Source organism: Triticum aestivum, chromosome 1A (genome assembly GCF_018294505.1).
Source record: "Triticum aestivum cultivar Chinese Spring chromosome 1A, IWGSC CS RefSeq v2.1, whole genome shotgun sequence".
In the NCBI taxonomy this organism is placed as follows: Eukaryota; Viridiplantae; Streptophyta; class Magnoliopsida; order Poales; family Poaceae; genus Triticum; species Triticum aestivum.
In genome coordinates, this window is record NC_057794.1 from 322,095,062 (window position 1) to 322,108,687 (window position 13,626).

Sequence of the window (13,626 nt, forward strand, 5' to 3'; positions counted from 1 at the left end):
GCGAGATGATGTATTACAGAACGAGTAAAGAGACTTGCCGGTAACGAGATTGAACTAGGTATTGGATACTGACGATCGAATCTCGGGCAAGTAACATACCGATGACAAAGGGAACAACGTATGTTGTTATGCGGTCTGACCGATAAAGATCTTCGTAGAATATGTAGGAGCCAATATGAGCATCCAGGTTCCGCTATTGGTTATTGACCGGAGACATGTCTCGGTCATGTCTACATTGTTCTCGAACCCGTAGGGTCCGCACGCTTAAGGTTACGATGATAGTTATATTATGAGTTTATGCATTTTGATGTACCGAAGTTTGTTCGGAGTCCCAGATGAGATCACGGACATGACGAGGAGTCTCGAAATGGCCGAGACATAAAGATTGATATATTGGAAGCCTATGTTTGGATATCGAAAGTGTTCCGGGTGAAATCGGGATTTTACCGGAGTACCGGGAGGTTACCGAAACCCCCCGGGAGCTAGATGGGCCATAGTGGGCCTTAGTGGAAAAGAGAAGGGGCTGCCCAAAGTGGGCTGCACGCCCCTCCCCTCCCTTGGTCCGAATAGGACAAGGAGAGGGGGGCGGCCACCCTCTCTCTCTTCCCCCCTCCGTGAATCCTATTCCAACTAGGATTGGGGGGGGGATCCTACTCCTAGAGGGAGTAGGACTCTCCTGGCGCGCCTCTCCTAGGCCGGCCGCATCCCCCTTTAGTCCTTTATATACGGAGGCAGGGGCACCCCAGAAACACACAAGTTGATCCACGTGATCATATTCTTAGCCGTGTGCGGTGCCCCCTTCCACCATAGTCCTCGATAATATTGTAGCGGAGTTTAGGCGAAGCCCTGCTGCAGTAGTACATCAAGATCGTCACCACGCCGTCGTGCTGACGGAACTCTTCCCCGACACTTTGTTGGATCGGAGTCCGGGGATCGTCATCGAGCTGAACGTGTGCTAGAACTCGGAGGTGTCGTAGTTTCGGTGCTTGATCGGTTGGGCCGTGAAGACGTACGACTACATCAACCAAACGCTTCCGTTGTCGATCTATAAGGTACATAGATCATACTCTCCCCTATCTTTGCTATGCATCACTATGATCTTGCGTGAGCGTAGGAATTTTTTTGAAATTACTACGAAACCCAACAGGTCAGAGATGATCCGACCTGCAACCAAGCCAACTTGAGCCTAAGGGGTCACGCGCTTAAAAGAAGGAACCTGTGAGGCCTGATCCGACTCCACGAGTCAGATGTGATCTTACTCGAACTCGGATCCAGGTCAAACGGACTTTGGGCTTTAGGATCTGTGATCCATCTCATGTAGTGTGTTCCTGGATGTTCTGTGGGTAGGAATTTTCAATTTGCAGTTGACGCACCCTACCGTAGATCCCAACACGCACCCTGTGCCGCCATCCTCTACTCAACGCTGCCACACCGTCGTCGCACCTCACGCGTCAATTCACGCCACAGCTCCCCGCGAGCAACCTCTTTTCCTCGGACTACCATATCCACACACCATGCCACCGACCTCTGTTGCGTTCCCCGACATCAGACGCGGCGCAACACCACACCGCTGGAATCCGCTGCCGCCCTCGCCCCCACCCCATTGTCACTGTGCAACATGCCACACATCAAAAGTGCGCGAGCGAGCATCTCCTCGCCCGCATTGCGTGTCCCTGGAGTTGAGCCATGACGCGCGCCACCACCCACTTCGGAGAACTGCTCGGGATCCGTCTGATCTGCTCATCTTGCCACGATGCGGGGGGAATGGAGGAGCAGGGAAAGAGAAAAAAAAACCTGGGAAGACAAGGGAGTGGGGGTGTTCGCGGCGTTTGTCTTTTTTCATGAACGAACAAATTTATTTGGTGTCGTGGCTGATCTCCCATGCTCAAGATTCGTGCCTCAATCCAACGGTAAACGAGACGTTTGCCCGCAAAGTCCAAAATTCTGAAGTCTTCATGTTTCTAGCTTTTGTGCCAAACATTCGGTAGTCGGTACTTCAGACGAGCGGCGATCTCTTTTGTAGGTTCAAATTCGTATTTCAAATCCCATCTCGAGAACAACAAAACCTCGGGTTTTAAAAAGTCCAAAGGATCCCGGCAAAAGAAAAAAAACCAATAACAACAGACCAAGCAAAGCTGGTGACCACACCACACCAACCAGCTCCCCAGCGTCAGCGCTCGAGTAAATTGCACAGAAGTACCACAATTGGGGCATTGGAAGCAGATTGGTACCAAGATTGGTAATTTTTACATGTCAGTACCAAGATTGGGGCGAGCCGTTGCAAAAAAGACTAAAAGTGTGTTTTATACGTATTGACAGAAAAGCTGACCGGTTGGGCCCGCCCGTCAGGCGACACGCTGGCCAGTGCGCGCGTGCCCGTGTGCTGACTGGGCGCTGACTGGGACGAGGCCGGCTCGCACCGTTTAGGGTGCGGCTGGTGCGGTCGAGCCACACCCCGACCCCGCTCTACCCTCTTCCTTCTCCTCCTCGCCGGCGGCTGCCTCCCCGCCCGCCCCGCCGCCCGCCACACCACGCCACCGTAGTCATGGATCGAACTGCTTAGGCGCTGTCACCTCCACCGCGGCTGCTCGTCCCTCGTGCCCTCCTCTCCCCCGCGGCTGCTGTGCCCTAGGCGACGATGGCCTCGGCTACTTCGGTAGGCGACGATGGCCAGGGCGATGCGAGCGGCGGCGACCTCCCCCGCTTAGGCCTCGATGGGAGTGGTTGCTACTCCAACTCGGAGTACAGTAGCAAGGACGAAGATTTTGCGGAGCCGGCGTTGTCGATGGAGCAGAGGCTGAAGATGGCGCGAATTTGGTTGGCCAACCCTAGCACCGCCCATCAGTGGACTCATGGCATCGGTGGTGTTCTGTAAGTGTTCCATTGTTCCATCTTTGCAAACTGAAATTGGGGATTAGGGTTAGGGTTTACTGCCTGGTTTACTGTCTGCATGTTTAGCACTCTAATTGCTAGTTCCTAAGTAGAGCAGAGAAGTATATTGGATTACATGAGTCCTAACTAGAGCAGAGCAGAGCAACATTAGTGGATTACATTGTTATTTCTTAGTCCAAATTGTCAGAGCACCATTAGTTAACTTAAACAAAGCTTTGTTTATATGTTAACTTAAGCAAAGCTTTGTTTATATGTTAACTTAAAAAATTCCTAACTAGAGCAGAGTCCAAATTATATGTTAACTTAAACAAAGCTTTGTTTATATGTTAGCCTATCTGTTAAGTAAAATTGTTTATTAACCATTTTTTCTGTTATTTCATTTTGCAGTTTGTATGATGACATTTTGGATGTTAGGTTCTATTTTGATGCTTCAGAAATGTTTGAGTTGAAGCTCTGCAGTTCAGATGTAACATACCTGAATATGATTGCAGTGATGGAAACCCAAGGATTTAGTGAATATGATCTACTGTTTCACATTGAGAATCCACAATTAGGGGAGAAAGGATTGGAGATGGTAGAGTGTAATGCTGAGTTGCAATTAGTAAAGAAGCAGGTTGAGGAGTCTAAGGTCTTAAATTTGCTAGTGAGGGCATGTCCACCTCCTTGCAGCCAGTTTGAGAGGCAAGAATTATCCACTGTTGTGTATGAAGAGCATGTGTTATATGATCTCAGTGAGGCACCCATCTATGTTGTTAATGAAGAAGGAGTTGCATTTGAAAGTCAGAGTAGTAGCTACAGTGTAGCTCATGGTACTGGTCTTTGCACACAAGAGAGCAAGAATGTAAAAGGAAAAATGAAAGCTGTTATGGAAATAGAGGAAGAAGTGTGACGCCCCCGATTCAATCGTACACTAATCATGCACGCAAATGTGTACGATCAAGATCAGGGACTCACGAGAAGATATCACAACACAACTCTAAAACATAAATAAGTCATACAAGCATCATAATACAAGCCAGGGGCCACGAGGGCTCGAATACAAGTGCTCGATCATAGACAAGTCAGCGGAAGCAACAATATCTGAGTACAGACATAAGTTAAACAAGTTGCCATAAGATGGCTAGCACAAACTGGGCTACAGGTCGAAAGAGGCGCAGGCCTCCTGCCTGGGATCCTCCTAACTACTCCTGGACGTCATCAGCGGGTAGCACGTAGTAGTAGGCACCTCCGATGTAGTAGGGGTCGTCGTCGACGATGGCGTCTGGCTCCTGGACTCCAGCATCTGGTTGCAACAACCAGAAAGAAAGGAAAGGGGGAAAAGGGGGGAAGAAAGCAACCATGAGTACTCATCCAAAGTACTCGCAAGCAAGGAACTACACTACATATGCATGGGTATATGTGTAAGGAGGCCATATCAGTGGACTGAACTGCAGAATGCCAGAATAAGAGGGGGGTAACTAGTCCTATCGAAGACTACGCTTCTCGCAGCCACCGTCTTGCATCAAGTAGAAGAGAGTAGATTGAAGTCCTCCAAGTAGCATCTCCAAGTAGCATCTCATAGCATAATCCTACCCGGCGATCCCCTCCTCATATCCCTGAGGTAGAGCGACCACCGGTTGTATCTGGCACTTGGAAGGGTGTGTTTTATTAAGTATCCGGTTCTAGTTGTCATAAGGTCAAGGTACAACTCCAAGTCGTCCTGTTACCGAAGATCACGGCTATTCGAATAGATTAACTTCCCTGCAGGGGTGCACCACATAACCCAACACGCTCGATCCCATTTGGCCGGACACACTTTCCTGGGTCATGCCCGGCCTCGGAAGATCAACACGTCGCAGCCCCACCTAGGCAAAACAGAGAGGCCAGCACGCCGGTCTAAACCTAAGCGCACAGGGGTCTGGGCCCATCGCCCATAGCACACCTGCACGTTGCGAGGGCGGCCGGAAGTAGAACTAGCCCCCTTAATACAAGAGCAGGCTTACGTTCCAATCCGGCGCGCGCCGCTCCGTCGCTGACGTCTGAAGTGCTTCGGCTGATACCACGACGTCGGGATACCCATAACTACTCCCACGTAGATGGTTAGTGCGTATAGGCTCGTAGCCGACTCAGATCAAATACCAAGATCTCGTTAAGCGTGTTAAGTATCCGCGAACGCCGAACAGGGCCAGGCCCACCTGTCTCCTAGGTGGTCTCAACCTGCCCTGTCGCTCCGCCACAAAGTAACAGTCGAGGGCCGTCGGGAACCCAGGCCCACCTCTACCGGGATGGAGCCACCTGTCCTTTCAGCCCCCTCGTCAGAATCACTTGCGGGTACTCAATGAGCTGACCCGACTTTAGTCACCATCTGTATAGTATGTATGTATGTATAGTATATACCCGTGATCACCTCCCAAGTGATCACGGCCCGATAGTATAGCAAGGCAGACTGACAAGAACGTAGGGCCAATGATGATAAACTAGCATCCTATACTAAGCATTTAGGATTGCAGGTAAGGTATCAACAGATGTAGCGACAATGTCAGGCTATGCATCAGAATAGGATTAACGAAAGCAGTAACATGCTACACTACTCTAATGCAAGCAGTATAGAGGAGAATAGGCGATATCTGGTGATCAAGGGGGGGGGGCTTGCCTGGTTGCTCTGGCAAGAGAGAGGGTCGTCAACTCCGTAGTCGAACTGGTCAGCAGCAGCGTCGGTCTCGTAGTCTACCGGAGAGAAGAGGGGGAAGAAATAATGAATACAGAGCAAACAAAGCACCACAAAATATATCAAGGCAATACGCGGTGTTCGGTGTGCCCTAACGCGGTAGTAGGTGATACCGGTGAAGGGGGGGAAACCCCCGGGAAAGTATTCCCGGTGTTTCGTGTTTTCGGGCAGAGGAGCCGGAGGGGGAAAGTTGCGGGTTCGATAGGTTAGGGGTGTGTGGCGGACGAACGGACCGCGTATCCGGATTCGTCTCGTCGTTCTGAGCAACTTTCATGTACAAAGTTTTTCCATCCGAGCTACGGTTTATTTTATATTAATTTTTAAAGTTTTTAAATCATTTTCTAACTTATTAATTATTAATTAAATTCGAAAATAGTATTATTGCATCAGCATGACGTCAGCATGACATTATCAGTCAACAGAGGTGTTGACTGGTCAAGCTGACATGTGGGTCCCGCATGTCATTGACTGTTAACTAAACCTAACAGGTTAATTAACTAAACCAGATGATTAGGTTAATCTAATCGGGATTAATTAAGTTAATTAAATCTTTAATTAATTAACTAATTAATATTTTATTTATTTACTTTTATTATTTTTTTAAACGTTCAGGGGCGTGGGGCCCCGCTGTCATAGGCCCTAGGGGCCATAGTGGGTTTGGGTGCTGTGGGCGCCGCAGGTGCGGGCGTGGACGTTCGGGCGGCTGGCCCCGGGCATGGGCGCGAGCACCCGAGTGGGTGAACCCGGGGCGTAGGTGGAGGTCACCAGGGCGCGGTGGGGCGAGGCCGTGGCCTCGGCAAGGCTCGCCGGCCGACCGCGGCGAGCGAAGGCAGACACAGGGGCGGCGCGGATGGCAGGAGGCGTGGGCTGGCGGCCTCCAACGAGCGGCGAGGCGCGGCCAGACGTCGCTGATGCGACGGGCACGCGGGCGCGTCGCGCGCACGGCACGGGCACGAGGGGGAAGGTCAGGGGCGGAGCGGCTCGTGCTAGTGCGCGGGGACGAGGGGGAGGCGGCGCCGGTCAAAGGGGGAAGAGAGGGGGGAGGCGGGCCTCACGTTCGAGTAGAGACCAGGGGGCGGCGAGGCTCGAGGTAGCCGTTGTGGAGGAGGACGGGGACGACCGACGGAGACGAGGAGGAGATCCGGCGAGGACGCTTCCGGCGAGGGGCGTTCCAAGCGACGGTGACGGGATCCGTGGGCGACGGGGCGGCGTTCGCCGGGGTTGGTGCAGAGGCGGGAGGGCGTCGCGACGAAGGGGGCTCCGGGAGGAGGCGAGGCCTCGGTGGTGGGGTGGCGCCGGGGAAGGCGCCGGTGTCGGGGGCGGGGCGGCGCAGTCACCAGGGTCGGGGGGGGGGGGCGAGCGCCCCCGATCCACATCGGGTCGTGGGGTGGGGAAGAGGGGATCGTGCGGGGGGGGAGTGGGAGATCGGGTGGGTAGCTAGGGTTCCGGGAGGGGTTATACAGGGGGCATGGGGTGGGCCTCCTAGAGGCCTGGATGCCCAATTGGGCCTAATGGCCCAGGGGGAGGGGGGCTTTGCCTTTCTTTTCTTTGGTTTCTATTTTCCTTTTATTTCTTTTCTGTTTTCTTTTAGTTTTTTTATTTTATTATAGTTTTGTAAAATACCAAAGTTGTACCTAATTTAGTTTTAATAAATATTCCACTTCCCCAATAGTTTTGGGAAATGAAATAACTTAGTTAATATTTTATTAATTGAAAAAGGCATTTATTTATTTGTTTTTGTTATTGTTTTGTTTATTTTTGAGCATCTAACTATTTTATCAAAATGTGGTTTCTCCACCATAATTACTCATGATTTATTTGACCCATCTTGAACATTTTAGTTTTAACTTTTGAAAACTTTATTTGTTTGACTTGATTTTGAATTTGACTTTGAACGAGGTTTGAATCATCGTGAGATTAGCAACAGTAATCGTGGTGACGTGGCCCCGTTAGCAGAGGTTTACTGTAGCTTGATTATCCGGGCGTCACAAGAAGAGGGATATGTTGGCAGTGGTGGTTCTGATTGTGAAGGTGAAGAGGACATTGATGTACCACCTTTTTATATGGGTGATGTTGATGACATAGAGATGGCTGAGGGAAAGAAACATAAAGAGTATGATGAAATGGAAGAGGAAGAAACAGATGATGAAGAATCTGAGGAGGAAGAAGTTGTGCATTATGAGGGTGACACAGAGGTTGAGGAACCTTTTCAAATGGATGAAGATGACAAAGTTGTTTCACAGGATGTAGAAACTGTAATTGTACATGAAGAGAAGAAGAAGAAGAAACAGAAGCTTCCAGTTAGGAGAGGGCCTACAACAAGGTCACATTCAAGTGTAGTATTAGAGGAGGAACCTGATTTCAAACCTTCATCTGATGAAGAAGAGAAAGGATTGTTGAAGGAGGCTGATGATGATGGTTTTGAGCCATTGTCATTTGTGCTGCCAAAGAAAAGGAAAAGCAGGGCAAAGCAGAGGCCTCCTAGAAAATGGTACAATGAGAAAATGGATGCACCACATGAGCAATTATGTCTACACATGTGTTTCTTGGATCAACATCAATTCAGAGAGGCTTTGTTGAACCTACACATCACTCAAGAAAGAAACTTCAGATATCATAGGAACTCAGATCAAAGAATAATTGTAGAATGCAACCAAAAAAATTGCAACTTCTTTATGGTGGCAGCAATTATAAAAGGTGAAACTACTTTTGTAATTAAGAAGATGAGAATTAAGCACACTTGCCCTACTAGTACAGAGACAACAAGGGTAAGTGCCAAGTGGCTTGCACAGAAGTATGAGTCAGTGTTCAGATCTGATCTAACAACTGGCATTCAAACTTTGATTGATGCTTGCATGGAGAAGTATGGTGTGGATGTGCCCAAGTCAATGGCATATAGAGCAAAGAACATAGCTATTGATGTTGTGCTAGGAGACCACAAGAAACAATACCCTAGGTTGTAAGACTATGCTCAGACAGTGATGGATACAAACCCTGGGAGTAGAGTAGTAGTCACTACTGTAACTCCAACACCCACTGAAAAAATCCCCCATTCAGGTCCAAGATTCCATGCTATGTTCTATTGCATCAATGGAGCAAGGGAGGGGTTTCTCAAGGGGTGCAGACCATTCATTGGTTAGTTTGTTCACCTTGTGCATTAGTTACATATTGTTTCATCTTGAAATGCATTTGAATATTTTAAATATTGAATTTGCTTGCTCATTCAGGTGTTGATGGGTGCTTCATTAAGTTAACTACTGGTGCTCAACTACTTGCTGCCACTGGTAGAGATGGCAACAACAATATATACCCACTAGCATTTGGTATTGTTGGGCAAGAGGACACACCTAACTGGTGTTGGTTTCTACACCAACTTAAAATCTGCCTAGGAGGAGAAGAGGGACAATTTGGTCCATATACAATAATGTCAGATAGACAAAAGGTATGTGCTTGCATCTTATGTCCTTGTTCCTATATGGTTGTTTTGTGCTAGATAGTAGCTTAGCTAGTTTAATTGTGTGTCCCAGGGCCTACTAAATGCAGTGAATGCTGTCTTTCCTAAGTGCAACCAAAGGTTCTGCCTTAGGCATATCTATGCAAACTTCCAAAATGCTGGGTTTAGGGGGGAAGATCTGAAGAAGTGTATGGATAATGCTGCCTATGCATATAGTGACCACAAATTTAACATTGCAATGAATGACCTTAGAGCTGAATGTCAGGAAGCTTGGGAGTGGCTTTGTCAAATACCCAAGAAAACATGGGCAAGGCATGCATTTGACACAAACTGCAAGACTGACCTTGTAGTTAACAATTTGTCTGAGGTGTTCAACAAGTATGTCCTAGATGTTAGGAAGAAACCAATTAGGACAATGTGTGATGGAATAAAAGATAAACAGATGATGAGGTGGCATAGGAATAGGGAGAGTGCAAAGACAGCTAGATGGGACATAACACCCCATTATAGTGAGAAGCTAGAGGTTGAGAAGGAGAGGGCCAAATATTGCAAACCAATTCAAGCTGGTGTGAACTTGTGGCAGGTTACAAGTGGGCAGCAAACCCATGCTGTTGACTTGCAAGTGCACACATGTGGGTGCAGAAAATGGGACCTCAGTGACATCCCATGTAACCATGCCATCTCAGCAATCAACAAGGGCAAAAGAAAACCAGAGGATTATGTCAGCAAGTTCTTCAAGAAAGAATTTTATGTGGCAGCTTATGAACCAATGATCTATCCAGTTCCTGGTGAGCATGACTGGACAAAGACCCCTGGTCCAGACATTGACCCACCTGCATTTAAAGTGAAGAGAGGAAGAAAGAAAGAGAAGAGGATCAAGGGGAAATTTGAAGTTCCAAAGCCTAAGGACACATCAAGAATGGGGACTATAACATGTGGCAATTGTGGACTGCAAGGACATAGGTACACAAGCTGCCTCAAGCAGTTGAAGCCTGAGCTGGCTTTGAGGAAGAACAAACATGTGGTAATCCTCTTATAAGTGGTTTTCCTTCTTGTACATTCCATTTTTTTAAGTACTTACTCATTTTCCTTCTTGTTTATGCAAGCCTCTTGCAAGGAATTCCAATGGTGGTGGTGCTGCTACTACACCAGCAACAACAACCTCTCATGCAGCTCCTACAACAACACCAACAGCTGGGAGAGGAGCTGGGAGAGGAGCTGGGAGAGGAGCTGGGAGAGGTGCTGCAGCAGCTCAAGCTGCTGGAAGAGGTGCTGTGAGAGGTGCTGCACCAGGTGCTGCAAGAGGTGTTGGGAGAGGGAGAGGTGCATTCTCTGCCCCAAGACAATCTGGTCCCTCCACATCTACTGCTCCCTCCACATCTGTTGCTGGGAGAGGTGCTGGTGGTAGACATACTGGATGGGGGAGGTACTTCTATGCAAGTGGTAACTAGATACTTCATGTGGTGGTGTACAATGTCATCTTTGCTTTGGTGGTGTACTTTAAGAATCAATGCCATATATGGCTTTTGTTGATGTGGATGCAACTTATGAGTGAATGCCTGGAATGGACTATCTTGATATGCTGGAGTTATTGATTATGCAAGCTTGGATGGTTCTTTTTATGATTGATATGTTGTTATGATAAAAATGGTTCTTTTTATTATTGATATGTTGTCTATGCTCAAAATGGTCCTTTTTATGTTGTCTATGTTTTGGTGGCTCGGGGTCGACGGAACCACCTAAAGCCATCAACTAGGGTCTAGGGTGTCTCGGGGTCGACGGAACCACCTAAAGCCATCATTTTGGGTTTTGGTGGCTCGGGGTCGACGGAACCACCTAAAGCCATCAACTAGGGTCTAGGGTGTCTCGGGGTCGACGGAACCACCTAAAACTATTCCTTTTGCAAATGCATTTAAGCATTTAAGCATCACTCTAACATATGTAACTATTCCTCAAATGCATTTAACCATCATTTTCAGTCTAACATAAGCAAATGATACTAACTGGAGTTCAACACATTATAGGAATACACAACCATTGTTCACATTACATAGTGGAGTTCAAATGCACAATCCATCCTTTTCTCACAAAAGGATGAATAGCATATTAGTAGGTACATAAACAGCCAGAGTTCACAATTAGTTCTAGAACCATACATTACACTACCATAATTCTAAGTTACTAGGCCATTGCACAGCCATCCTTCCCAAAAGGTCTGCAATGCCCACTAATCTTAATTCATCTTGTTCAGTTCTCCAAGATGGCCTGGATCCCCTTGATCTTCTCCTTCAGCTTCTCCTCTGCCTTCATGAGCTCTTCTTTATGGTTTTCCTTAAGCTTCAGCAGATCAGCAACCTGGAACTTCAACTCTAGCTTCTCTTGGGTGAGCTTCTCCTCAAACTTTGTGAACTCTGCATTCTTCAGCTCCAAATTCTCTTGAGCCTCAATCCTCAATTGCTTCTCTTTCATCTTCTTCAACTTGAGGTTTTGGATGGCAGTTGCTTGAGCACTTGTCAGGTTGCACAGGATTTCAAACTTCTGTTGAAGCTTCTCTAGAGCTGCATCTTTCTTTGCCATTTTTGCATTCATACCAGCCACCAATTCAGCTCTGCATTGGTGCTGATATGTGACAGCTGACTGCAGATAACTGAAATCCACAACCCTATCCTGCTGAAAGTCCACAAGTTGATGCACATCTTTCACTAACTTGTCATATTGTGCATCCAGCTTCTTATTTTCTTCTGTCAAATGGTGAATAGTTAAAGAACTTTGAAGATTATCATCCACCCTAGCAGACTTGCTCTCTTCAACCATTGACCAAAGCTTCAGCAATGCATTCTCCATTGTTGGGGGCCACTGCTCATCAACCCACTGAACAAACCCACAATTCTGACCTTCCTGGAAAAATAACAAGGCAAAATTTAGTACAATACAACTACTAATAGTAGTAAGCAACAGTTAGTTCATGCCAGTAGCTAATGTTGGTACTGACCAACACTGAATTTGCACATCCATGTGCTAAGCAAGAGGGTGATCAGTATATAATTAGCAGAGTAACACTACATTCAACTTTGCATAATAACCAACTTACAATTGGCCATTAATATAATGGAATCCTACATTAGCCTAGCTAAATACACTACATTAGCCTGCAGGAACAAACTAGCTAATGACAGTACCTACTATCAGCAGTAAGCAACAGTTACTTATTAAGAGTCACACATCAGCTAATGGCTAATGTGAGTACTAAGCAACATTGCATACAACAGAGCATTCATGTGCACACAACAGAGCATGCTTGAGCCTATATTTAGCCTAAATGCACTCTACTGACCATAATATTCACCATTCCTACAATGAGCACTACAGTATGACATATATGACTAACAAAATTACCAATCACATAACTGAATAACAATTGGCAAACAAGACTATGTGACTTCCAATGAACATATCCTGTGCATAATCAATAAGGCAAGAAAATTACCGGCTCTGCACATGCTAAGAACCTTCTCCCAGTCATTGTTCCTTCAAATGCAACAAGCCTCTCTGATGGCTTCCCATGCTTCTCGCACAGCACTATCAGATCTAGCTCAAGACCATTGTAATCCGGGTCCTGAAGAGAGAAAGGCACCTGCCCAAGCAAAATCCAAGTTAGCATCATGTGCAGAGGACGAGGACAAAGCAAATCAAACGAAATCCTCACAGCAAAGACCACCTAGACAGAAAAATCCCAAAATTTTCCTAAACCTAGCCCTAACCCTAGCTCCAATGGAGTAACTGACCTGATTGAGCCCATCGGTGGAGGTTTCGGAGTGCATGTACGGGAGGCTTGAGTTCTCGTCGCTGCTCTCGTCTTCAAAAACCATGGCTGCGGCAGCGTCGTGTGGCGTCCGGCGGGGGCGGGCGCAGCCGGCGGCGAGACAGAGAGAAGGAAGAAGAAAGCAGAGCAGAGCGAGGGGAGTGAGCGGGGGTGTGGCTCGACCGCACCAGCCGCGCCCTAAACGGGAGCCGGCCTCGTCCCAGTCAGCGCCCAGTCACGCGCGCACTGGCCAGCGTGTCGCCTGACGGGCGGGCCCAACCGGTCAGCTTTTCTGTCAATACGTATAAAACACACTTTTAGTCTTTTTTGCAACGGCTCGCCCCAATCTTGGTACTGACATGTAAAAATTACCAATCTTGATATCAATCTGCTTCCAATGCCCCAATTGTGGTACTTCTGTGCAATTTACTCTCAGCGCTCAGTTGCCGCAGTGGCAGCAGATCGCGTGCGCCTCCAGGAAAGCCGCACGCTGCCACCACCCGTTTCACCACCGCACCTCAGTTTTTTTTTCCCCACCTCACGCCCGCTGCCTTCTTCCCTCCTCCCACCGGCCACCGCTTCCCTTTCCCCTGGGCCCTGGCCCCTCCCCGAGACCCCGACCCCGAGAGCAATAAAAACTCCCGCAGAAAGCGAAACACGCCGCAGTTATTCCCGCCCGCCACACGCAACCCGGCTCACCGTCCTCCCCATTTCAAATCACCGCCGCCGACCGACGGGTGGGCCGCGCGGGCGTACTACCCCGGCAGCTCA

General features: G+C 48.1%; 1 protein-coding gene across 1 annotated transcript; it reads right to left on the minus strand.

The window, feature by feature from the left end:
* Positions 1-11,300: 11,300 nt before the first annotated feature.
* Positions 11,301-12,922, minus strand: LOC123183947 (uncharacterized). Its single transcript, XM_044596299.1, has 3 exons — positions 12,839-12,922; positions 12,541-12,687; positions 11,301-11,951 (listed from the first exon to the last, which is right to left on the minus strand). The coding sequence occupies exons 1-3, from the start codon at positions 12,920-12,922 to the stop codon at positions 11,301-11,303; spliced, it is 882 nt and encodes a 293-aa protein (XP_044452234.1).
* Between the last annotated feature and the right edge of the window lie 704 nt (positions 12,923-13,626).